At 40.7% G+C, this 27,848-nt stretch overlaps 1 protein-coding gene and 1 long non-coding RNA gene across 6 annotated transcripts in view; one reads left to right on the forward strand and one right to left on the reverse strand.

Moving 5' to 3' along the window:
• Positions 1–27,848, forward strand: part of LOC122573587 — a 130,837-nt gene that overhangs the window by 51,563 nt on the left and 51,426 nt on the right. The window lies entirely within an intron of this gene.
• Positions 1–27,848, reverse strand: part of LOC122573576 (storkhead-box protein 2) — a 111,464-nt gene that overhangs the window by 47,542 nt on the left and 36,074 nt on the right. For 4 of the 5 annotated variants that reach the window (XM_043740130.1, XM_043740126.1, XM_043740127.1 and 1 more), the window contains one exon: positions 7,476–7,733. In XM_043740130.1, the coding sequence (XP_043596065.1) occupies positions 7,476–7,676 (201 nt within the window). In that variant the 5' untranslated portion in view covers positions 7,677–7,733. Of the gene's footprint in view, positions 1–7,475; positions 7,734–13,905; positions 13,925–27,848 lie in introns of those variants that run through there. The other variant, XM_043740129.1, reaches the window with a different exon arrangement.

Raw genomic sequence — 27,848 nt, forward strand, 5'->3', positions numbered from 1 at the left:
ACGTGTAACGGTCGGATTAGACGAAGTGGATGTACGTGTGACTCGTTGAGCGTACTCGATCGGAAGCTAGAAGCCTGAACGGCATATTAAGAAGCGCGTTGCAGTCGCGCGATTTGATTAATGCACTTGGAAATTGTATGTTTGATGAAGAAATTTGCTGGCAATTACCCGCTACTTTTTAATCCTGCGGCTGTGTTCCATCGACGATAGAAGGAGACAGACGCGCGTTACCGGCCGAGGGAACATTTGAAAGTTCTCTTAAACGGTCCCGTCTGTTTACCCGGTTTATTTTGCTTTCTTGTGCCGAGTTAAAAACGTCGGTCTTCGCGGTTAATCGAGAGTACTCAAAAAAAAAAAAAAAAGAAAAAAACTGAAGCGAAGTGAAATGCAATAAAACGGAACGATTTTCCGTGCGATATAGCTTCCTCCTCGATTATTTTTCACTGCAGCTGCTCTCGTAGAGAAGTCAAAGATCAATCTGTCGATTTAAAAATCTCACAGTCAGAAATATTGAAAACACGCGTACCGCGATCCAAATATTTTGACGATCATTCCAGTCGATAGAAAATGTTTGTAATCAAATATCGAAGTCTCGGCTGTTGAGATTGTAAAAAGGTGAATATAACAAACCGGTATCCTTGGTTACACTGCGGTTATGGGCGGAGAAGGCCGGCACAAAGCACGGTGTTTTTGCGGCGGTGCTCGTGGCAGAAATCGCCATGCGGATGGAAAGTGTCCGCTCGATTGCTGCATCGACCATCCTCAAGGTAACGTGATCAATGTATCGTAATAACGGTCATTTAAGGACAGATCGCTGCTATTCGTACAGCCTCGTAGCGAAACTCAACTCGGATCTACGGAGGAAATAGAGGTAAGGTAAATATCGTCCACCATATATCTTTTGCCAACAAAGATGTACCGGATCTAGGAAGGAAATAAAATCCTAATTACAAACTACGCATCGTCGCGTAAACAGAACTGCCACTTAAATAGACTTGGTTCGAAAATGTCCTTTTTATGGTCCATGCACATTGTTGCTCGGTATTTATGCAAATCAGTTCGTTCAAACGTGGGCCGGTCTCGTTCTACGCGGCCTCCGGAACCAAAATCCTCGTGGATGTACCCGTATGCTCGACGTCTACGCCGACTGGCTGCGTTAGTGCTGGTCTCTCAAGCAATACATATATACCAGACGTAATAACGGTAATTCGGAAGGAACACAGCAATTTGCATTTCTTTGAAATCCGTTACGGAATTTAGAAAACGTACGTGTTCGTTATTTTCGACTGTCTGACACATTTCTCTTGCGATATTCGCGCTATACTTTTTCGAAACGAATTAAACAGGCGATCTCTGCACATCGAAATCTATGGAACCATCGTGTTCCTTCTTCTTCTTCGTTTGGTTCTTCTGACACAGCTTGCGCAAAGCTCGCTCAGATATATGCTGCCCATTGTATTGTTCGCCAGCGGAGAGAGGCATTATTGCTCAAACTGACACTAGGACGGAAGAGAGGGTACGGGATTCACGACGTATCAGTATGAACGGATCCTAAATCGCCGTAGGGCTGCGAGCTGGCCTCAGCTCGGCGGTAATGCAGCGTAAGCGACCAAAGGAGTTCCTACGGCTTGAAGAGGGCGTCGCTTATCTTTATGCATATTTCACGGCGTTTTGCGTCGGGCGAATGCTCGTGCGGAAACGAGGAACTCGGCCGCGTGTGTATTGCATCTTTACGACTTACCCGCCATTGAAACCCTTTCCGGCGAGATGCAACGTGCACGTGCGCGTGCGCCCATGCTCAAGCTCCAACATGGCCAGTCATACACGCGTTTCAACCGGCGATACTTGCTCTACCAGTTACCAAGAATACTATTTCCAAGATTGAGCAGGAACTGTTGGCGGTCTAACGAGATCTGTTCCTGAGGAAATTATCATCTTATCGTTTTACTCGCGATCAGGTGGATCGTACAGTTTCAATGATTTTAGCGGTTGTGATGCATTCGGGTTTGTTCTTGTATCACGGAAGGGTAGTATGTCGGTGATTATTATTCGTAACCGATGTATGGGTTCTATCGTAATGTTATTCTAATCTTTGGTTTTAACTGCCATCAGGTAAATAGGGGAAATTTCACTTTTCAGTTTCTTTCCTCTGAATATTTCTATCGCGAAATATCTTTGACGTGACGCACGATTGTATCGTACTGGAAACGTACTCAAAATTTTTCTAAATTTTTCGATAGCTAGAATTGTTAAAACCGAGGAATTGAGAATTTCAAATTTCAAATACCCGAATCCGAAATTAAGAATCTGAAAGTTTTGCACGTTGAAGATTCGGTACGTTCCAAATATAGAAGGATGAACATGCTGGCCATCACAGCGCGAGAGTAATTGCGAAAATGCCTTTCATAGGAGTAATTCAACCATCAAGGCCCACCTGTCGCAACACTTCGAAGAATCCAATTTCTTCGTGTACTGCCAACTCAGATCGCGAATACATATACCTTCACTCGTACAGAGTGACTGCCAATTTCGAATTTGAGACTTCCCTATATGGGCTGTTAATGGAATAATTTTCATGACTGTTTGGATGCTTAGTTTGGAAGTTTCTCTGGAATCGTCTACGTAGCATCCGTTATAGGCGGAATTACGTATTTCAGATGCAAGGCACATATGGAATGTGATCTACGCGCGTCTTGCATGTATAATACGGCATGCGGTACTATTGCGCAATGCTTATGTATATTATCTTGTTTCTAGCCGGTATCAGTGATAGCACCGAACATCTATCATGCGTCAAGATTTCAGCGTTACTCCAATCTAAGATCAGCTTAATTTGACCGAGTTACCGTTAACCGGTTACTATGCGAATACATAAACAACATCGGCTTGACGCTGTTTAAATATCCGGGCTTTTATCGCCAAATAACGTTAGCTCGATATTTTCGTGGAGAAAGCGTGCCATTATTAATATAAATTTGCATAAATCGACAACGAGTGCCTCGTTAATGCTTTTAGCAGAAGATTCATGAAGATATTCAACTTCCTGAATTCTTAAATGTATTAACCTACATTTTTCTAAATTATCTCAGTTTAATTGATTTCCTGGTGTCAGGTGGACACAACGATATAATGAAAAATAAATTGTTAATTCTTGCAAATTCTTTTATTAGAAATTACGAAGATAAGATCGCTCATAAATAATGAAACGATGTGCATATTGCGTTTTACTCTTATTGCGACGTAACAAATTGATAAAAGGCATGAGCCTGGATCGATCCTTTGGCGAACTGTTCAGAATTACTTTCTATAAAATGTTGAACGTTATATGCATTTTGTATTTCATACCGTCAATGAATTAACGTTGTTAAAATTTGTTATAAAACGATAAATTATGTTAATCACACTTTTGATGGGAATCATAAATTTAATCGAAGCTTCTATATTTATCTAAAGGCCATATCTCATCCGATTATCTAGAGGAAAATTTTTCCAGGATGTATACTTCCTAGATCTTCTGCGTCGTGATATTTATATTAATCCGGCGGTTTTACTCCTATTTACAATCCATTTCCGCTTACGGCGGCACCAGGGGTAACACGATTCCTCGGTACATCCAGCTCGAGATGTATGTTACCGTTGCTGTCGTGTAGTGGTGTCTGTTCTAAGATCGTGTTTCACGTTCAAAAGGAAAATGTATCGCAAATATGTGTGTTCCTGGCATAATATCCGCAATAAAACGAACTATGGTTTCACTCCTTCCTCCGGTGTGTAATCGAGTACATACGTTGTTTATGCACTCGAGATTCAAGTTGTTTACAATCCGCACGACATTGTTTCTAAAAATGTTGTTTCTCGTGTGTTTCTAACGTTTCTAACGTGTTACGACAATATTCTCGTCGCACAAAGAATGATAAAGCGATTTCTTTAATACGAAAGAATTACTGATCTACCTAAATATCGGTTATTTCGTGGAGAACGATGTTTTCCAGAGGCACAAAATAAAGTTTGCCTTGATATCGATCGGCGAAGTTGGCTTGATTACGGCGACCCTAAGTAAACTGCTCACCCCTTGTGTAATCTATAGATTATAGTCGTGAAACGCTCAAGTATCTGACTTTTCCGTCGCTATACAATATGGTTATTTCGCGATGGATGGAACAGCGTTCCAACCTTATAATAACAGATTCGAAACATTTTCCTTTGATACGCGAAAGCTCGTTTATTTATAATATCCGGATACACGGGATCTTCGAACTGAGAACTCAATTTTCTCTATGTTTTCTCGAATAATCATTCTTTTCAAGTAGCTCTCGTTGGACTATAGCAAAATCAACACTGCACCGTGTCAGTTACCGTTAGCGTGTCGCGCTTTCACTCCGCGGGACAGGTTTAATTTTATATCCGATCATTTCACAGATATTACTAATTACAATACGTCCTTGATTTCGAACGGTCTAAACGATTTTAATTTAATGTCTCAATAATAGGCGAATTCATTCTAAGTGAAGAGCGACAGCGACCACTCGATCGAACAATTACCTGTTAATTGTCCCAGAGTTTAAGTCCCTGCAATTAAGTGCAATTTACGACCACAAGTACAATGAGATTCGATTGATATTTATCTATACCAGCGTTCATCGAGGATCGTAGCACCGTATAATATTCTAAAGAGAACGTCGAACATAAGGCAGACTTAAACGAGATGGAATCTGTAGCAGCAGTACCAACTCGATAGTTCCGTGCAACATCGATAATATCTCTCTCGAAGTCAGTCCCGGCGAACAATAATTAACGGTGGCAATAAATAAGCTGGTCTCCGTATTGTGAAACGACAACGCCGGCTGTAAATGCAGCAGTTTCTGCCGCGGCTCTAATTAGTCTGACAATTATAGTGCGTTGATCCAATTCACCGTAAGATTATGATTCCTTATCAAGCGAACAAGAGATCGTTTCACACCCTTTCTTAACGATCGAACCGATCTACTCGAATCATTTACGTTTTGTTATTTACCGAGTACAAAATGACCAATAAACCGTTCTGCTAGATAAAAATGACGTAACAGGCTCGTAAATAATCGCGGAGAATGCGACTTGAGACAAATCAAAACATGTGACTCGAGCAACAATGAAGATAAAAATTATTAAAATTGTTGAAGTAATTACTTGAAGAAAAACTCTACACCTTTTCTTTTCTATATCCGTGACCTGGAGAGACCGCTGTTATGAAGAGAATAGAATTTAGTGAAAAAATTCAAAATAAAGAGAGGTCCATATTATTGTGCCTTTGAATATAAGTTTTGTTTTGGATTACAAGATCTAGAAACAAAAGAGCTATAGGTAGATTTCTATTGCTGTTTCTTGTAGCCTTCAGCTAGAGCTACACACCAAGGTTAACTTTTTGTTAATGTCCTTTGCTATAAATATATCAACGTGCTCCCTATCATTCTTTCTTCCTATTGTATTGTAACACTGTAAGAGTGAGGATCTGGATCAGCATATACTATATTTATACTTATCTCAATATATTTTTCTATTACAAATTCATCTACTCGTTCCTCTATCAGTCAACCTCAACAAAAATTACAAGATATAATACAAGTAGTACGTATATGCATACTTATTCGTACGATATTTTCTGGCTCGAAGCCTAAAAAAGGTCGTAAGCGCAAGGGAAGTAAGCATTCATGGGATGTGATCGTGTGACGATATGCAAAACAAGAAGAGGGTGGCTCGTGCTATTATCGTTTGCCCTTCAACGATCGATTCTTCCCCGACTGCCTTTGCTTGCTAAGCGTGACGAAAGCATCTGTCTGGCACCAATTTATCAATTTGACGTTTTCACGTCCTTTCAAAGAAGAAAGACCTTGGAGATTCGTCGTCTTCTTTGATCTTTAATACAGCCTCCAAAGTAGTCAACGACTTTGACTCTGATCTCGTAAAAAGGGCATGAAACCTTTTAAACTCTCATAAACTTTTACAAAGTCCCTCGCCTCCTCCATTCAATACTCAAAACTTTGACTTTCTAATAGAAGTTTCTTGTCTTCCCCGTCGTCTTAAGGTCCTTTAAGATTTCTCTTCAAGATTAACACCTTTGCGGCATCAAATTTGCGGAGATGGGAAGAATTCATTTGTTAAATTTATAACCTCGCTATATCTGTGTTGCACACACTACGCGTCCAAAAAGATGCTTCGCAATCCGACTACTGAATTTATGTGCGAGGACAGGTGTTAAAACAGACCCAGACAGAGATTGTAAAGTCAAGCTTCAGCGAGGTGCAGGTATAAAGTTAAAGGAAAAGTCAAAGGTTGCTGAGGATGCTGGCACGAAGGTGGCATCGTCGTAGATCGAACGAATCAGTGAGCCCTGCTAGCTAAACTATTATCATCGTATTTCCTGCGTTGCGAGAAGGAGCAGCCGTGGTTAACGTTCCCCCGGAGAGTGCTCCACCCCCGGCCAGTGCTCATTGAAACTGAAGAGGTGCTCTTCCTTGTCGAAAGGCGGATCCCAATTTGATTTCCTCTGCCTGGCAGCGTAAGCTTCGATGAGCAACCATTGAACAGATCGTTCTCTCCCGAAGAGAAAAGAAATCTAGGTGTGGTCAATAAACGACCTGTCTTCACGAATAAGCGTTGATTCGGTTAAATTAGCGATCAGCCGTTCTGGAACTTGTTTATGAGCAGATAGAGACCCATGGATGAAACACGTTTGCATGGAATCTAGGTGTTTGTGGTGTTTGAGCGGCTTTGTCACGTTCGCTGCGTGTCGCGTAAATTCGTAACCGACAGGGTAGAAGAAGCCTCGTGGACAAGGATTACGACAGATATCGAAGAGTCGACAAGACCATAGAACATCCGCCACTTAACTCGTTGCCTCGTCTCATCCTCCCCTGCCGTTAAAGTTGCCTCGCAAAATTGCTCGTAATTCATATTGTCTCATTCCGGCGTAACGGTGCATCCAATCAACGCCAATCTTCGCTTCGGAAACGCTGAGTTGTAAAAACGGCTCAGCAGTTCGGAAGAGATATACCGTATCGTTTTATTATACGTACACGTGTATCATATACGTCATTAACGTCTAATCTGGCCGTTTCCCAAAAACAATTTCGACCGTCACGTCTCATGATGTTTGTATTCGATTCGTACCTCGGGCGAAAGGAACAAAAAGAGGGTTCGTACGAGGATTTATAATAGCGTAACGAAATGTCGCCATCATCGAGCCAGATTATACGGAATAGCTAGCCTCTTCGACGAGGCATAAAGCATGTAACTAGTTTTGTTCGCTTCTGAATAAAAGAAAAGTATGTTGAGTATAATGGACGGACAGTCGGTAGCCACACGGTACGGTTGTAACAGATCGTTACATGGAAAAATGTTGGAAGGCTAACTCTGCCGAGAGGAATGCGTTCCGCGGGCTATAACACGCATAGAGAAGTACACAGATAATTCAGGATAATGCGGCGTGTACGTCGACTCACCTGAAACAAATTGTAACCTTTATCGTACATCCACATCTCGTCGGCTGGATGCTCCTTGGGACTCTCCCGTGGGCTGGCGTTCAGAACCTGAGGAGGCGGACCCCTAGTCAGCTGAATCGCCAGGGACCTTTGTAAAAGCAAGAGGCATCGGGAGGGTCCCGAGCCTCCGGGGCTCGTCCCGTCTCCCAAGATCGAGCCCATTTTTCGAGGCCCGTTCTTAACGATTCCAAAGACTCGGCGGTGGTGGCATCACGGAATCTGAAAAACAGGAAACGAACCCGTTAACGTACTTCTGATGTAGTAATTTCGCGTCGAGAGAAAAAGACATAAGTTAGAGTTTGAATTAGATCGAAGATCGATTTACTTTTTGCCACTATCTCTCGATCGTAAATCCGCGAACGAAGAAGTTTGATGAACTCGTAAGAGTGTTTTCTTTCTTTCTTAATGGTTTTTATTCGTTTACTTTCAACCGACAGGTAGGCAAGCGTTGAATTAGTTTGTGTATACAAGCTTTCCTCTGATAATTCTTATCTACGATTACGTAGAGGAACGATAACACTTGTGGAGTTCGCGGTACCGTTATCCTCGTTTGTGAAACTTTCGCGCAAACTCGAGTGCTGCGCATACTATCAAGCTACACGGGTGGATGGGACGTTGAAGCAGCACCTTGCATTAGTTGCATTATTCCACGAGGCTGCTTCGAGGAATTCTGCAGCTGCGCGTTCACCTCGAATCGACGTTCGGCAATTAGTACCTCTTAAAAGTAATTAAACGCAGCTGGATAATACTTAACGCGCGAATCGATTTGTAAAAGGTTTCGAGCTGCTGCGTTTCTCAATATGTTTAAGGTTTCCTTCCATTAGCACGATCGTAAACTTTTGGAATAATCGTATAGGTGTGTGTATATATATATGTGTATTTAATTTCTCTGTAGAAAATCTTTGACACGGTGGAAGGATGTTTATTCTTCGAATCTGTACATATGTGCCTCACAAAAGTCAAGTTGATTAACCTTATTTTTTTTATAAATTTCTTAATTTCGTTATGTTAGGCAATATATGCGATGTTCAATTTTCAAGAAACAGATAATTTGCTTTTATAATTTCGCTAATTACAAGTGAATGGCGCAACTGACAGTAAATTCCTGTTGGAATTTAAAAGAATAATATTTGTGGCATCGTTTATCTGTACTTTCCAATTTACGGAGTTGATCACTGTGGCGTCCGAACGGTTCGTATTTCAACCTCAGTTTTATCTCAACAGGCAGAAAAACTGATACCATTACCAAATTGAAACAAAAATTTGGACATACGTGCCAACAATGATTCTTTCGCATTTTCTTCGAATTTGCAAGATTTTTAAATGACAGAAGAGTTTCAACCCAGAAAACTGGAAAGAATTAAGTAGGATAATTAGCGAAGAAACTCGATGAAATGTAACAGATGAAACGTTCATTTTCATCTCGACACGTTCGATTCGCCCTTCGCCTCGTTTCCTGCTGGCTATAAAGCAACGTCACGTTTCTCTTTATTGTATCAACAACTACCACGCCGGCCTCCTAATTGATTTACGCCCAGTCCCTTTGGTCATCAGCAAGCTGAATGAATCTCATCCGCAAAAATCCACGTGGTCGCTAGGACTAGAGGTTGCAAAAAGGGGTGCTACAGAGGGAAGAGCCGTTTCGGAGAAGAATTATGTGCGAAGGGGACATGATTGCATCAACGCGAAGGCTCTGACGTGAAACACCGTCGGAAGAAATTGTTTTCTCGTGGATGCTTCCTTTTTGGAAATTTCATTATGAGCAAAATGTAGTAGAAGACGAAGAATTCTTTTTCTCGGTACATTTTCGTTTTCTATCGAAAATATTTCATATAAAAATGTGGCGTGATCTTTTCCCGAATCTATCTTAACTCGAGGCACTGGAGAAATATAAGTTTGCACATTTTTATTTCGTAAATTAAATCGAGTTCGTCATAATTTTACTCGCCACTTTATAATCTTTTTAAGTTGGTTGGCCATCTGGAGATAAAGTTTATTGTATTATTCTATTCTAAAACTTGTCTCTGCTTTATAGCAGAGTGGAAAAATCCACTTCGCGATCTAGATTCGATAATGGTACAGAGCGAAGAAAAAATGGCTTTTGCAGCTATCACTGATAGCAGGATGGATGAATATTATATCGCTGTACAACGTGCCAAGATACACGCTCTAAAACGTCTAGATCTTTTTGGTAAAACAGAACGGTCGTAAATTTGGCACGGAAGCCTGGCAATTACGGCCGCATCGAATTGTGGGGCCCGGAAGGAATCAACGAAGTAATCTCGCGCCTTTGGCAACGCTCCAAGGCGCAGCCGATCCAGACAATTCCTCTAATATAGTGTTGCAGTTTGCGCTACCCTGAAGAAATTGCACCGACCATGAAATTCGTCCGCGAATATTTTTCTCTCTTTGGTCCCTTGTCCCCTGGGGTCAGACGAAATTCATTGGTCCTATAAACTTTTTGACGTCCCTCGCTGAAATATGGGAACAACGAGGGAAACGTCGACAGTCTTTGAATACTTTCTTCGCGTTGACAAATAACAACCAAGATATTTGATGTTTTAATATTTGCATATTTTCGTTAGTAGAAATATTTTCTAACTCGTCATTCCATAGAGAGTAAAGTGAAATTAGACGTAAATTGGATTTTGTTAAATGTTATTACGAATCAGAAAATTAAATATTCTCAGGAGAAGTAATAGTCGTAAAGAGGAAATTGCGGAGATTTTATTGGTCGTTTTGTAAAGAATTACAGCTCCGTGAGACATCTTTTATATCTCATTACATATCAAATGGAGAATTTTCTGTAAAACGTGGAACGAGTCGAGGAACATAGAGAGAATAGATCGGTGTTGTTAATGGAACAATAATGTAACTTTCTCAGTATTCAATTAGCAGACCGTTCATCATATTTTATTATCGTGCCGATCTTGAGAACAGGCGAAACTTCTCCTGTATTGCGGCGATTGAATACTAGAAATGTAGATATAAAATGGCGCATAGACACGCGATCCGTACCAGGTAAAATTGTTCCGTTAATGCTTTTTGTTCGTATGGTCGCTTAATTTCCTTCGTTTCACCTTGTGCTAGTTTGCCTAGATCGTACTCGACTAAAAATCAGGAAAACGGAAAGGGAGAAAAAAAAGAGAACTTCCTCTGGCGTGACTCACCGACACATGCACTTTCTTGAATCGCGTAATACGTTCATGCTTTTTATGGATAAGGATAAGACAGGAAATAAAATCAACCATATTTACAAGGTAACGTTAAACAAGATATGTACGTTCGATAAAATCGCGATGAATTTATATACTAAGTCTGCGAGTGAAGGTCGCAATGACGCGGCAGAGAAAATTAATTTGTCTCGGAGTGATTCATCAATGAATCTTGGGAAGTATGACCGAGTAAATTTGTCTTATGAGACAAATTAACCGCGTCGGCGAAAGTTGATCGTGAACAGTTGTCATTCACAGCTTAAAAGGTGTATAAATTATCATTCGGCTTCGAAAGTCCAACGAATCTCTAAAGACTAGCAGGTTTCTATTTCTGAAACAATCTTCTGAATAGAATATTTGCAGTTTTCGATCGAAGTTTGGTGTTAGATTTGTGAAGTTCGAATATTAAGATTCGATAACTCGGAGATTTCTAAATTTTTGACATTTCGAATATTTGAATATCTTCAAAGCATCTAAAAATATAAAAATTGGAATATTCCAATATTTGAAAATTCAAAAGTTTGGAAGTTTGCACGTTTGAATATTTAAATATGTAGAAACCTGAAAATTTGAAACGGTTAAGATTGTTCTGTCACCGGCAGTGTCACTGACTTCGTTTCACCTCGTGCCAATTTAAAGAACGGAAGACATCCGGTCTCGCTTCGCTCGGGGTAGACTTCCTGCAGTATGAGTCATCAGCGTGTCTTTGCATTGTGACGAATCTCATTAAGTCGCCATCAGTTATGCCGGCTCTGTTGTTAACCGCGCGTTTCCCGAAACTGGTCATCCAGATATGTCGATAGATTGATTCCAAGATCGTTCAATGATCCTTTTCAGCTCGTACCAATTTCGTTCATTGGCGCGCGTGTCGAGAGAAAGTCATTCGACAGACGCTTTATTTTTCATTCAGATCTGGACCGTTTTATTAACTTATCTCTGAATTCGATCGAACGCAAACTAGAATGATTTTATAGATTTCTGATTCGTTTGCAATATAAAAAAATACGACGTATATACAATTTTCAAAAATTTTCAAAAATCGAAATGTATGGAAGTTACAAAGAATGAACCATATCCTAAGGGAAGGCAGATTCAAATATGATTGTCCTTTACATCGTCCTTTAACAACTTTATCGACATAATTTTTCATCGATTACCCTCACTTTCCCAAAGTTAGATAGGACCGGGGATAGAACCGTTCCAGCGGAGTCCCATTCCATACACAGGACTTTGCTCACAATGGAGCCATTTAAATGCATTCCTTGCGTCAGTTATGTGTCTTTTCCAAAGGATGTCTCGTCTTATCAAAGAAACTGATTGCTTCATTCTGTGAAACGATTCCAACGGAATTTACCCAATATCTTTGCTTGTCGATATTCACGTGCCCCTTTCTTGTTTATTTCTTTTATTCTTTTCTACTTATATCTTCTTTATTTTATTTTTTTCTTCTCGAAAAACTAATGTCCAAAAAACCACTTTCTTGTCGTTTGTCTTCCTCGTTCCACTCGTGCAACGTCCTCACATCTGAACGAACAGATTCCGCGATTCTTGACCTACAATGACGATCAAGATCTCGCAGGCTCTACATTCGAATATTGTGGGTGGATTGCTTCTAGTGTTCCATGGTAGAATGAAAAAGTAGGTCGCACGGTTCATCTTCCACAGTGAAGACTATCGTGGCTTGAGAAAGGCGAGGATTGATCGCTGGTCCGATAAGCCCGCTGCAATTTCTTTCTTGCCTGTTACACGTTCAAAATTGAACACGATAATTACACCCTTAATTGCCAGCACATCAACGCAATCCTCCGTGTCTTTTTAATACGCACCTGTAACGCCACGACACGAAGCACAGTCACGGTGTTTTAGTAGTAGTTGTTGTTCATAATTGCCGCTCAAGGTCGCGCAGAATATCTTATACAAGCAAATCAATTCGAAATATTCGAAACGGACTACTGCTGGAAAGTGTTTGCCAGTGATTTCCAAATGGAAAATGTAAAACGTTGGTTGAGAAAGCTTAAAATAACAGTCGAGTTAAGACTGTTTTCCCAGGAGGTAGGCAAGAAGACCGCGAGTTTATCATAGTCTCGTCGTTTCATTTCACAATTAGTCGACGCTAGACGCGGATGAGCATGCCATTGCCCGTAAGAAAATCTGTTTAGCCTTGCACGGACCTGTATATGGACATATCGGTGCACACACGAGCGCGTACACACACCGGTGTTTATGAAAGATGAATAATAGCGCGAGCTATAGCAAGACTGAGAAGTTGAATCGTGCCTAGAGAGAATCGTGCTCAACTATAATACTTTTTAACTTGTCGATAAATACGTGGCCGTTCGCGTACATAAATATTTGTCAGGATTTCAGTGTTCCCCCTTCTCTGCTCATCGGCGAGAAGGTAGAATCGCCGAGAACGATGGCTACCACGGAATATTTGCACAGGTACCATTTTTACGAGCGAATAAATCACCCAGCGCGCTTTCGATCCGTTGTAACATCAATTTGCCACTCTGTCGTTATTCATCCATCTGTTGGTACGGTGTCGAATCGGGTATATACGTAGAATGCAGACGCGAGGCGAGTAGAAGAGGCTTGCATATATTAACCGTTGCCACGGACCTTTTGATGTAGCACCGGCTCTTCCAGCGAACGGAACGAGCTTCGTCGAGTGTCTAGAAAGCACATCGTCGGACCATTCCTCGTAAACCGTATAACGGGTACGATCGAACGAGCATCGTCGCCCCTAATGATAGGCCAAATAAAGGCAGACGTCCCTAAAGAGAAATTAGGTAATTAAAAGCAAGTTGACGCGCCGGCAGATGCAGTCGCGCTGTAATTTTTGCCGAAGGTTACTTCGTACATTCCGTGAGCACCATGACCAATCTGATTTACCACCGAACACGATTAAAAGCGAATGTCGATTATCGAAAATATGTATAAGAAAAGAGAAACTACTACTCGAGTGATCGAACGTTGAAGAATATTTTTAACGTTGGTCGATTGGATGGTTGTATCAGATGATCAAGTCGCTGACTTATTCATCATATGTGCCCAAATAAATTACTCATTCTCGTTCTTTGAAATTCAGAATCTAGAGAAAGCGTAATCGTTCAGCTGCAGCAATCCTTTCCCTATTAAACTACCGAGAGTATAGAAAATTCTTAAAAATTACGTACAGGGGTTCTTTCGTTGGAGATCCAACTTCTGTCAAGGAACAACGGGCTCTTGGACTTTGAGTCGTAATGGATTTTCCATCGCTATCACCGATGCCACTGGTATATCATCGAAAGTACGATCTTAGCCTGAAGAACCACAAGTATGTCGTCTAATAAACATCGTGACGACCTAGAAGCTAAACTTCGTCGTAGCATTTCACGCTCAGATTCCAACAGTTATACGATTATTCATACCTGTTCCGTTTCCCTTTCGATTATCCGCCATATAATTGAGGAGCCTACCCTCCGTTTCTGGCTCCGTTGCTAAACTGAACGAGGCGTGTAATTTTCGAATTTACGATCCTCTAAAGTCATAGGAGGGATGAGTTCTACGAACAATGTTCCATCCCGAAAGAACGATCCCCGAGGGTTTGCTACGTATCTACGTTATTGATGGAAGAGATGCGCGTATTAAACGCGGCGCTTTCGTGATTTATTAAATCAAGCAGCACGATACAGCAAAGCGACGGTTTATGTTGCATTCAACGATTCAACGTGACTTCATTGTAAGCACCAGCAAGGGCAACAATGAAGTGGAAGTCTTGGTCGTTCTGTCTTTCGACTATAAGCACACACGGCGAACAGACGATGTATCCACCTACCGCTGAATCACGGAAAAGAGTTGCGGCTCGTGCAGCCTCGATACATGCAGATAACGAGCCAACTGTTGAACGCACGGTTTTATATTCGTATCTACCACGGTGTAATTATATAACGATGACCAGTGCGGTGTATAATTATGTTTGAATTCACCCTGCAGCGATACTTGACAAATATACCAGATATACAACGTCGCGCGTCGGCCCGAAGAAACAGATGACGTACGATCGAAGGAACGCAAGAACAGAGAAACGAACAAAGGAGCAGAGTGAAAGATAAATCAAATCGCGTGTAATAAAATATCGATGATATTTGTGAAACCGTGAAAGTAGCGGGATGATTTCTTCATAGAAGAAGCCTACGAGATAGCGTGACTTTTTATTGTTTTAGATGAAATGAATCTTTTTTTCTCGAGTCATGGGAAAGATTCCAGATCGGTGCAAAGACCTGCGAACAGAGGGTCATTGTAAGCAAGTTATTATACTCTTTCTACTTCACTGTGAAGATTTCTTCGCGCTATGCAGGGGAAAAACGTATTATTACATGGACAAAAGTAAATGCTGCTTATCAACCATGTTCTGTAATTGCGCATAAATGGAGACAAAACTTTATTCAGATCGACGATTTTCCAACAAAGAGGAGGAAATAATATATCTCAAAAGCGTGTACTTGCTCTGTCTGTATATAATCATAGTAACAGGCATTTTGTAAGTTCTCCATAAGGATTAATAACAAGAAATATTCTTAGCACCCATAAAATTAAAAGCTTCGTCATTTCTGCCAAAATCGAGTCCAAACAATTTTATGACCTGTATGGCTAAAGCTAATTTTGACGCATGCGTATCTTTATGTACATGTATATATATGACATATTTCACATATATTATTTTTCAAACTATATTTACGTGTTATTATATAATCATAATAACAATTACATTTTTCGAACAAATTTTACCATCACATCATTAAAATGCTTTTCATTCGGCACTTCGCTTTACCGCTATAAAATAACAAAAATACTCAACACAAGCAAGCGTAAAAGATTCCTCGACAACACAGACGAATAAATTGAGTGAACGTAAACAGACTTCTGCAACCGGCTACATTTCCTCCTTCTCGCGTATACCCGCGCACTCCACACGTTCGTAATTTATTAAATCGAGGAGAACGTTGGATCGCGTCTATCTGGCATTCATCGATTCCGGCGAGGCAACTGGATCGTGATCGTCGCGTTGTCCCGTCAACGGGGGTCGAAGACACGAAGTACGCGCGCTCCCTTTCGACGGGACGGCTCGCGGGAAAAGTTTTCGCCGCATGCGGTCTCCGCTCGGATGCACAAGCCGCGCGGACACATGCCGCGGCGCGGCTCGCAAACGTATACATAATGAATGGCGCGCGGTATTATTTTCTGCGGAGCGTGGATAAGGTTATGAATACGTAGCGCCGCGAGCACGTATAACTCTCGTGAGTACGTATCTATCCGGGACCACCCAGGTCCGCGCGTTAAATCCTTGCCAGCAGCTGCCCATTCGTCCATTACGCTCGTATACCATAGTCGCGGTCGGTGAGAGAAGGAGAAGAGGAGTCCTGGAGAACACACGCGGCTCAGCCGCCTCGTTCTCCGTTTCCTTATGGACAACCTCCGGTACTTCGATCTCCCAGTCTTCGATCCTACGCTCCGCTTCTCTTTCTTTACTCGCTGACAATGCGACGGGCAGGTGTACCATTCTATGGCAACGTTCCACGCTGGAATCTACGAGGTTGCTGTGTTTTCTGTTAAAGAGGTTTTATTTTGTTTTAATGGATATAGCGAAAGTTCAGAGCTTTATCTTGATGTTTTAGAGTTTACGATTTGCGTGATTCGGTTGTCCAGTGGTTTGATCAGGATCTTTAGATTAGGATTGGTTCGTAGTTACAGAGTTTACGATTGTTTGAAGTTTCTTACTTTTTATCAATTTTGAAGGTGGAAAACGATAGACAAATTTTCTGACGAAGTTCTTCCTTTCTTACGTGAATACTGTGTTTCTTTTGAGATACGATAGGCATCTTTTATCTTTGATACAAAGGATGTGAAGAATGCATCGTAGCAAGCGAATGGAAAAAATATTTCATAATTGCAAATGATATGATTTTCCGTTAGTATAAGATTAATAAAAGTCTAATTGCGTGTATTCGCAGAAGTGGTAATTAATTCGTATTAACTTCTAGATCCTCTTATTTTATTTCTTAACGGGCATTTGATGTATGTGAGATATCCGGATGGAATAAACCAAACAACAAACTACGTGTTTCGCACTCGCGTATGAAAATAATTTTGCACCTATCGGCGTCGTTTAGTATCGCCGCGAGAGAATGCGTAGGAATTCCTATTTATTACGCGCCTCCTCACGGACTAATTTGCACCTGTCTGCGCTATCGATGCGGTACTCACAGGAACTTTTTAATTAAATGCAGGTCTAAATTCTATTTCAATATCAACCTATTATAACAAAGCTACGTGATACGATGAGCATGTTTTGTATAATCTTTTATATAATACACATTATAAACGCGAAAAATGCCTACCGTTACCGTTTTTGCGTCACTTTTATACTTTAGGTACCTTCCTCGTTTCATTTTAATTGCCTCGGCGATCTTTCGAATCGTTAAGCTGTATTTGCAGTGGAACACGTAGATACTAAAATTGCCAGTATCAAGTGTGTTTCCCGCGGACGTTGTAAATGTCCAGCATAATTTCGTTCTTGCGAAATTGCTTCTGATTGTCTGTTAAAATGATCGTCCTCGTACGTGAAATAGAGCACGGAGTTATCGTTACTCTTACTACATGCATTATGCATTTACTTTCATTTCATTTGTTGTTTTATTTATCCTTAACGCTTTTGCGCGCAACAGTGCCACCGCTGTTGGGTCCTTGTTAACGATATAGTATATCCACATGGGAAAGCTGACCAGCAGCCTATTAAAGCTCGTGAAGTCAATAATTATAAAACTCGAGTATTCCTGCCGGGATAGATTATCATTTAAATCGTCTATCGATTCCGCGGATACTTGATTTCCGCTTTTAACCGTATTTCAGTAGACGGCCAACGAGCGTCTCGTATCAAGATTTATGTACACATGGCCACGATATGCTAACGGAAAGCCTCAAATTGTCCGTAATTTGCACGGTCTCGCCAACGATTAGCGCAAATCACTCGTTCGAACGTGTTCGCACTGCTTCGCTAATGAGTTGAGTTAATTTCGCGATTTTTTACGCGACAATCATGCAATGCGTTTTGGAAAACGGTCGTACAATTAAGATTAATGGATTATTACGTTATTTTCTTTCGTATTAGAATGCAACGAATTTTGGATTTTTTGACTCTTTTGCGAATCTTTGTATCTTGATTTTGTTCATACTTTAGCAAATAAGAAAGATTTCTTATGTTTTAAGGAGATATTTAACACGAAATTTGGAACGGAGAAGCATTCGTAGCAAGTTTACGAGCTTTGAAGATATTATTTTAGCGTTAGAAAAACACAATTAGGTCGAAAATAAGTATATGCTTATAAGGTAGAAGCTAATAAGACTAATTCTATGTGTAAACGTTTTGGTTTATTAAGTTGCTAAGTAGCGTAAAGGCGACTTTGATACTCACCTGAAATGACAGTATATATATTATGTAATTCTTATGAGTACAAAAAAAAGCGCTTGAAACGTGCGTTTCATGTAATCGAATATGTGATTAGAATATCGCTAGACTATCTAGCTTGTTATGAAACTCACTTGCAACAGGAGTATAAAAAGCTGTCAGTAAAAAGTCGATACCAATTACTGTCTTTATCAATTCAACTATTTTGCACCTTATGCAATATCCACCTTATGAAGTAATGAAGATGATATAGCCGCAAATTTTTAACAGTATACTCTTGATTTTTCATTTACACTTCCACTATGACTTTTCAGATGTTATACTATCCACATCATGCTCCATTATTCAATATCGCACAAATATCACAGTATGTATTTGAAATTCATTATCTTTCTATACATATAGTTGGCGTTTATTTCGCGCGCAAAGTATAATTCTACTGCGCTCTTTGGTTCACTTTCGATCACATTGTATTTTTCCATCCTTAAAATATTTCTTTAAAAAATTACCGATATTCATGATTTCTCTCGTATCTCAAAGATTTTCTTAAAACATTAAGAAACTTTTGCTCGGTCGAGACGATAATAAAACGAGACTGAGGAGTAACAAAATTCGAGGATCGTAGCACATTTCGTAGACAAGCATCGTCCATGATAAATCCAGAGAACTTTTCAAGGATCGCTCGAGACGATTTCCATAGAGTCATTCGCGTCAAATCTGTTGGGCGTCGTGTGAAAAAATAAAAGAAGGGGAAAATACAGAAAAGCAACTAGCGAGCAGGGTCACGAGGGATAACCGAGGCTTCGTATCTCCATAATGACAAGCAACGGTAAAACGGCGGATGACGAGGATGACGCCGTGAGGAGCTGATGCATTCTCAACTAAAGGATGTCAATTGCGTCGAGGCCGTTAGCGCATGGGTCACCGCGAGGATAATGCGGCTCAAACAGTATAAATTGCACCGTACATGAACATTATTGAAATAACGATAGAGGGAAAGGTTCGGTTGGCCTGGGACGAGCTTCACCATCCCAGCGAATCTCAGTTTTATTTGTCAAAAAACGATCGTATCTAAGCAGACGTGTTATTATCTCTGGTTGCTCAGATTATTATTTATTAAAAATGTAAACAATCAAATTATTATTATCTTCGGTTAAAATATCGCAGACCAAAGTTCAAAGTTCAGTATTAGTAGCTACCTTATTGTAAATGGATGTACGGAGAGCATGTCAAGTCTGTTGTTTTAAATGAAAACATACATTTTTTTTTACTATAGTACAATGTTCGATGCCACTCATTATTATTTATAAAGAAAGTATTACTCTATTTACATTAATGAGCTATTACTTTAGGAGATACTTTAATTTCAATATCGCGCTATTATTGCTGATTCAACCAAACACAGTTGTTGTGATCTGAGATGTTTGACGAAGATCGTGAAAAATTAGTATTCATAGGTCACGTGGTTAACATATAAGAATATGCATGAAGCTTTAACGAAGATAAAGGTGGAAATATAAATTATCTGATGTACGTGTGTACGTATAAATAGTAGCACAGTAATCAATAAACGCTCACAATTCTTCCGCTTAATTCTTTCAAAAGAGTGAAAAATGGAAATTTACAGCGAGCCTAATTCAATAACCAGTAGCTATAATAATAGGTTAGCACTGTTCAGCGTGAAAATTACGAAGATCGCGTTTAGCAGGATGAATTTGGTTGTTAATGGCGTCGACTTATGGAACTGGGTCTCGATCGGCGATAGGCAAACGTAGCGGTACTGCCGTGGCGTATTATAAATTGCCGTTAATACACGCTACGATGTTAAGCACTAATTACCTGGGTACCACCATGAAATTAGCTTCTATCGATACTGTGTACGCGAAAGAGTTTTCTACAAAACTAAACTTTCCGTGGTTGTCTCAGGTAAAGAACACGACGTTGTCAGCGTTACGAAGCGAGGCAATTTCGAAATTCAGTTACGTGTACGAGACGCGAGATCGAGGATCGTGTATGGAGAGGAAAGGACCGATTAGAAAACGAAGGAATTCGCGCGGGTCGCGTGTCGTTAGCGAGGTAAATGGTGCGCGAAGGAAACTCGGACTCTCGACGATGCCGTTCCAACGAGGCGGTTTTATATGGCCGCTTCCAGGGTAGAAAATGTCATCGTGCCGGAGATCAGGTTCTACGAGTCGCTAACGAACAAACGTAAATCGAGGAATATGAAGCAGTCGCCTCTCGGTATCCAGGCAAAGGATGTCAACTGCAGTCGAGTGTGACTACCGGTTGTCAGGAGAGTAACACTAGCCGGCAGGATAAATTGCATCGGACATAACGAGTTGAACGAGTGATTCTTGACGACGATGGTGCAACGTACACTGGGCTCCATAACTTCGACTTCGAATTATTTTAATAATTTTCCGTTAGAATCGAATATTTCGATTTCAGATTTTTGTTATTCTCGCCTGTTATCGTCTCAACTAGCTTCAATTTGATATCAAAAATTCAGTCGTCCTTTGTCGTACGTTTGGATTGGGTTGATATATAGTGACATATATAGTGAGATACACATTATTAAGACATATGTATATTATTGAGCTAAACAGTTTTTGAATCATCGATCTTTAAAGATGATATGGCAAAGGTTGTTTCCTGACTAACTAATCAGCAGGGTAATTAGAGAAGAAAATGTATAAAAGACACACCACAGGAAGCAGAAACATCTTTCACTCTTGAATCATTAGTTGCTCTGTGGCTGATGGTAGTTCATACGATTTTACCGCGTGTATCAGTAGTTGTATTATTCTATGTAGCAATGAATTGTACATTTAGGAAGATTAGTATTTTCTTATGTTTACTAGAAGTTGGCATCGTGTATATTTGCTCACGGTACATAACAACATCGAGCCTCACTATACCGCCTTCTAATGGTCGACAACAACGTATGGGTCATCTGTATGAAGTTGAATTATCGATCAATTATCAGATTGCAGTCAAGGGAATTGTCCTACTAAAGAGGTGAATTATATAATAAGCTGTCTAAAGGATACACTATCGGATTAAGTAAAAAATGGGTATCCCAGAACCACGCCATCCATCAACCATCCATCATTTTACCAAAATACAAATTAAACTTGCAGGGACGTCAGCCCTCAGGGAACAGTCTCGTGAAAATACTCCGGTCTCGAAACAATTACGAACTTCTCATGCACTTTAACACGACGCGTTAGTAAATATCGAAGACAGATAGGAGAATGGCTGTAGTAGAAATCTCGAATGACACGGACAGATTAGTCGCGACGCCCGCAGACAAATTAAACCTTGGATGAAAGTGTATCCAATGGAAACTCGATTGCACGAAAGTGTCTCCAGGATGGAAATTTACAAGCGTCGTAAAAACAGTTAGCATCCTGGACAATGACGGTGACTTAATGATTTTTCCCGCGAGGCTTCCAGGAAACCGGTAGTTTGAACGCGGAAACGAGAGATTCTTTAAAAGTATGATTAAAAGAATCGTTAGCTGATTATCGTACACACGGCGAAATAATAAGTGTCACGTGGTTGTGGGGGAATAAGAAAGCTCGGCGCGTCGAGGTCAGAGTTCATCAGCGGGAAATTTTTTAAAACGTCGAAGGATCGTGAACGAACACCGATCCGAGTGGCATTATTAATTGCGGGAGCGCGGATCGAGCGCGTGCACGAAGATCATTACGCGGCGGCATCATCCACAACCATGCGTTTCCTCCTCAGTTTTCTTCGCCAAGCGATTAATCGACGATCCGCGCAGCCACCGGGGCTAATTATAGTCGCGTGGATCATTATCGATGTGTCGTACCCGTCATGGTCCTATGACTATGACATGCCATCGCTTGGAAACGGGAGTCAGCCATTTTCACTTTCCACCGACCCCGGGAACTTGTCCAGAAACTGACGTGTATACGTACAAACGTGATTTAGAGATCGTGTAGGAGAATGATCAATGGGTTCGATTACCATCAGAGAATCGTGTGCCAAGTAATTACTCGATGGCTGTTCGGTTTCGCGATACGTTTTCGCCTTTCGAAAAATATACGATGTTCTAGAACGCGGATTAAGATGGATACGAATCGACGAACCGTTAAAAGGCTGTGCAAACACGAGACGATAGCGCGTTACAAGGAATACTTGACACCGTGACACCATGATTTTCCTCGTATCGTAGTTGCGTAAATTAGATCACGTGTTTGACGTTATCGAAGAGGAAAATGAACACGCAGATCGTAATTATACGATAAATATTCGCGACAAGGCTTCGTTCGCAGAGCTATACAGATTTAATTGTCGCTAACCATCTGAACCCCGTAGAAAAACGACGGAACACTTGCGTAGATACGTATCTGCTGTTGACGTCATGTGGTTGAAAAAATATGCAGATCGGCGTCGACAGGTTCGTCTATAAACGACCGTACCGTGGAAAATGCGTTGAATCGTGAAGATCGAGCGGAGGCGTAAAAGATATTCTACCGGTGAAAAATTGATAGTTGGATGAATAGAGGACGTATCGAGATCGTTAATGTCTCTCTTAGGTGAAATTTACATAAGAATCTATTTTAAACACGAGCAGGTTTCACCGATAGATTTGTTACGGTATATGGTTCAATTTATGACTCGACGCATCCGCGGAAGTTGATCCGAACTGCGAGGTATGCAAATAACTTGTCTAGAGATAATTATTGCCTGAAAGCAGCACGACCTCGTTGGTTTCTCGAAATTTGATTTCACTACCACTTGGGGATCCATTAAGAGACCCACTCTCGATGCGCACACCACGATATGCTTCTGTTTTCCTTTCTCAACTCCATTTCACGAGTTTAGAACGCATCCAGTCTTGTTTAACTATACTTGCACGACCGATCGATCTTAATCCTAAAACACTGAACTGTTCCATCATTCATAGCACAGAATATGCTTGTCTTTCATTATATAACCCATCTCGCCACTTTATCTTCTACATTCACGCACTAGAAGAGGCATGTAACATTTACAGAGGCATTCGTAGAAGCGAATTATCATTCCCGATGCCAGGTTGTCGCAGTACGAAGGTGGGGAACACGAGCTGAAGTCTTGAAAGCGGGATTTTTTCGCGGCGACCTGCTACGTACGAGAGGAAAGTGACGGCTGTAGGAGGAAAACAATCTGGCTGCTGGCCGCGTATGTTCTCCAGGCTGTAAAGGGAACAGCGAGACGAGTTCCTCTCCACGGTCCACGATCATTAATATCCTGCGGTTCGCGAATAGGTGCGCGCTCGTTAAATCATTTACTTGATTATCGTAACCGGACCCGAGATACATTTGCCCGGTCGATTCGCAATTCATTCGACGTTTCCATACCGCTTCTAGACCTGCCTCTCTCGGATCATATTTTATTACTACAATTTTCCCTTGACTCTTTACCGTGAATTCGTATCCCAACATTAGTTTATCTCTGCTTGTTAGCATATTGGATGTCTGTAAGTAGTTGTTAGTAGTTTCGGCTGTTCATAGATGATCATCGCTGTAGATGTAGATATAGAGACGTAGAAGTACGAGGAAGATTAATTTAACTCTTACGTTTCGTAGGATCTGTAGGTAATGTACCTATACAAACGTACAGGTCCGAGAAAGATAGATTTAAAATCTTGCGGAATGTTTATATTTCGCAACGGACGCAATTGCGAATACGGTAAATACCGGGCAAGATTTATGTCGACTCTTTTGGCATTTTTACATCTCACAAGGTTTATAAATGAAAACATGGGTCCGTAAAGGAGGATTTGCTTAAGATATTTTAACGCTTTTACATTTTGCAAGATATTCGACGTTACGGTGCTTGTATATTCCCTTCGAATGCTAGTCACGAAATTATGCGACCACCGCCAACGAAGATAATTAATCGCGTGGATGGATTGCCGGTTGAAATTAGTAGCCGTAATTATTAAATTTATCCTTCATCGAGAAAATCGAAGCCTATCGACCGCACACATTCGTGCACACACAGCATTGTTTCCTCAGGATCGTAATAACGTCACGTAAGAGCGAAGGCAGAAAGGTATTTTCTTCTCTGTGCGGATACTTTTCACGGAAGAAAGTGTTCGTGGGAGGGAAACGGGCCGGGTGTACCCGCACCGACTATCCTCGCGATACCACAAAACGAACAACGGGTCTTTGTTATACACGTCGGCTCGCGATCATTAATATCACTACCTTCCGAACCAGGTAGTGCTTATGCATCGACTAGACCAATTACCGTTAGTTGTTCGCTGCCGCTGGAAAATGATTTATCGTGGATTGTCCTCGCGTACGAAATTTATAGAGCGAGTCTCTCTCTCTCTCTCTCTCTCTCTCTCTCTCTCTCTCCGCGAGCCCGCAGAAAATAATCGGACCTCGATCGAAGCGCGTGCTCCGCGTTCGTTATTAAACACGTAGTCAATTGCCAACGTGGTTCTGGACTATCAGCACTCGCTAGGATCGTGTGTTCGCCTAGTCGCGTATCGTCAAGAGCGTATGAATCGCAATTACGAGGCGAAAGAGAAGAATTTGAAGTTTTCCGGTATTACGAAGATCGGGGTTATCTTATTATATTATACTTCTTATATATACCAATGGAAATTTATTTTAATATTCTTGTTACCAAAGATTTTGGTACTGAATATTCCTCATTATTGTACTTATTGTTATTATTAAAGTTGTTATTATATATTTTTTATGTTCCTTTTGGTACCTTTTATAAGATAATAATAGATCAATTAATATAATATTTATACTATTACGTATTTTTTAAAGATCAATCATTTTGACTGGCTTTGGTAGAGATGGCTACGTCTCAAATGCAAATGTAGTTCTAGTGTTAAAAGACGAAATAAATTCGACATTGTAGTTTCGTACAAGAAAATAGGAGCAAGAATATTGAGAAATTGAAAGGGTGTCTCGGTGATAGACAGTAGATGTAATAGAGTAGCGGTGTCGTTTAACTGTTTCCTGTATTCCTGCCGAGAGCTACCTGCTCGATGTTGCTACAAATATATTTAAAACTCTCGAAAGCCGTAATATCTTTTCAATGTTGAATCTTGATAAAAATCGATTTCGAAAATATCGTGGAGCGAGTCCGTGGTTGGCAGCGACGCTCGATCGAGTCCAAGTGTTTTCGTCACGGCGCGATAGCAATTCTCGGCCGCAGAGAATTTACTGTTTAAAATTCTGCGAGAAAGCGATACGTGTTCCATGGTACGGCAAGTGAGACGAATCGGTGTAGCTTGAGGGGAAAAAGTTGCTTTACGAAACGTAACACCGGCTGAACGTAAATTGACCTGTAATTACATTACCAATACGGTCAATAGGAAGGAATACGAGGTTAGTTAAACGCGTTGAACGATCTAGTTCTAACATCCGATGGATGCTGGCATAAATTCTATTTAAAGAATTCCCATTGTTCGTTTATCGTTCGTTTGGTCTTACTACTTCGTCTTCTTGATTAGAGATTCGATTCCCGAGACGGTTATATCGAGTTAGCATCAGAATATCGTTCCATAGGACTCAAAGTAACGAACGAACTCGCCGGAGACCTTGATAGACACGGAACACGCAAGTTTCTCGGTTAAAATCACTCTTGCTTTTTGGTTTTTTCTTTCCGTTCGTTCTTTGCACGCGCAAGGACAGACAAGAAGCCTTTCTCCGGCGGTTGAACCGGTCTCTTTCACTCACTGGACAAAGACCAGCGTCCGGATGACTCGCTGAATTATTTTTTTATATACTCTTCTCTTACCTTCAACCCGTCTTCGTTAACCTTTCATGAGCTGAATTATGCTATTCTTATATGTTATTGCTATTTTAAATACTTCAACACCGTTCTAATAATATACATATACGTTAAGCATTGTAACTGTACAACTTTTTTGCATTTACTAGAGCATAAATGCATATATAGAACTCTATGCAAGTTATATCTTTACACATCATCAATTATATATACGTTATATATTATCATTCTTCTAATTATACTTGGTTCAGGACAGCATCTTAATAAATGAAATAGCACCGTGGGAACATAGAGGGATTAAACGATGGTTCTAAATTCTTTACCAAATGCGTTTCTGAATTTGACGTTATATTTTTTTTTTTATTATATCTTTTATTTTTAATTTTACAATTTGTCCAGTGGGACATTAGGTAAAATGTTATAACATATGATTGAATAGCATGTGGATGGTTACCCCCAGCGGGGTGCCATCTTCGCGTACGTTATATTTTAGGATTCTAAGCATACTTGATTCATAATTGAACATAAAATTTTAATGGAAAGGTACTTTCAAGACGTTGAAGGAGCGAAAAAATATAGCTGATGGATCGAAGGACTGCGCCTTTCATAAGAAGATGATAATGATGTCATAAGAAGAAAAAAATGACGTGGATAAAATTTTATGATCCATTCCGTAGAGATTGGTGAAGTTTCTCTAAAATATCGGCTATCTTCCTGGATGATATAATGTGATTGCATTTTCGAGCGATGGTATTGGTTGACCGCATTCCACGCTTACGTCGGCTGCCTCGTTTTCATATTTCGATTTAGGAGAAACGGGCTCGTAAAGGTCAATCGTTCGAGACAGCGGATTTCAACAAGAAAAGCAACGGAACAACGAACTGGAAATTTTCGGACGCGAGAAACGAACGCGAACACCGTGAACGATAACCGTGAATCGGCTTTAGACAACACAGTCGGTTTCGGCCATTAGTCAGTATGATCGATGTCCCGCATGACGTTTGTCACGCTTGTCCCGTAAAAGTTGAACAGTTAGAAAAGGAGAAAATTTTATTTGTGACTTACAAAGTGTCTGAATAGGAGTTATGTTCGGTACTGTAACTCGAACGCTCCATCTGCGGGCTTTCCCTAAGGTCAACACTTTTCGAACGAGGGTGCGAGTAATATAAGTTGGACTTTGAAGAATTGTTTCTTCAACACGTGCTACAAAGTTTGCGAGCTGAAATAACATAGAATCCACTAAGGAAGAGAAAGCTTTACCAAATGTTTGTTCGAGAAGAAAATATTTCATACTCGACTAACAGCAATAATCCTCTACCAGACTAAACGTGTTTTACATTTCCAATTATATTGCAGTTTCCTGAATGTTAGAGTTATTTACTCTTTGGTTTAAATGCCTTAGTTTCATTCAACATCAGTGATATAGCCACGAGCCTTATGTGTAAGTTGACCAAAGCTACGAATCGTTCATTTTCAGCACTCTGATACTTGTAAGGTTGATGATTTCGGGACGATCGCTCTCAATTTTGGACTCTGCAGAGATCGATCACGATGGAGGGCGACGGAGATCGCAGGCTGTTTTCACCGGATCTTTTCTCCTGATCCCTGGTACACACAGCCTGTTCCCAGCTAATCTTTATCGTTCTTCGTCGTCTAGTTGGCCAGTTTCCTTGCCAGTTTCCTGTCTGTGCGTGTACACGCTGCTGGCACGGTTATAAGGTTACAGGAGAGGCCAACCGCACGTCAGACGAGAGTCAACTAGTAGAAATCTCGCCGATGAATATTACACGGCGGGCGTTAATCGCTCCAAGTCCACGGTATTTATTTTGCTTTCCTACCGTTTGTTTTTCATCGGTCTCTTCAGCGTGGATGTTTCTTTCATTCTCAAATTAATTCTTC

The sequence above is a fragment of the Bombus pyrosoma genome, linkage group LG12, assembly GCF_014825855.1.
Source record: "Bombus pyrosoma isolate SC7728 linkage group LG12, ASM1482585v1, whole genome shotgun sequence".
Taxonomy (NCBI): domain Eukaryota; kingdom Metazoa; phylum Arthropoda; class Insecta; order Hymenoptera; family Apidae; genus Bombus; species Bombus pyrosoma.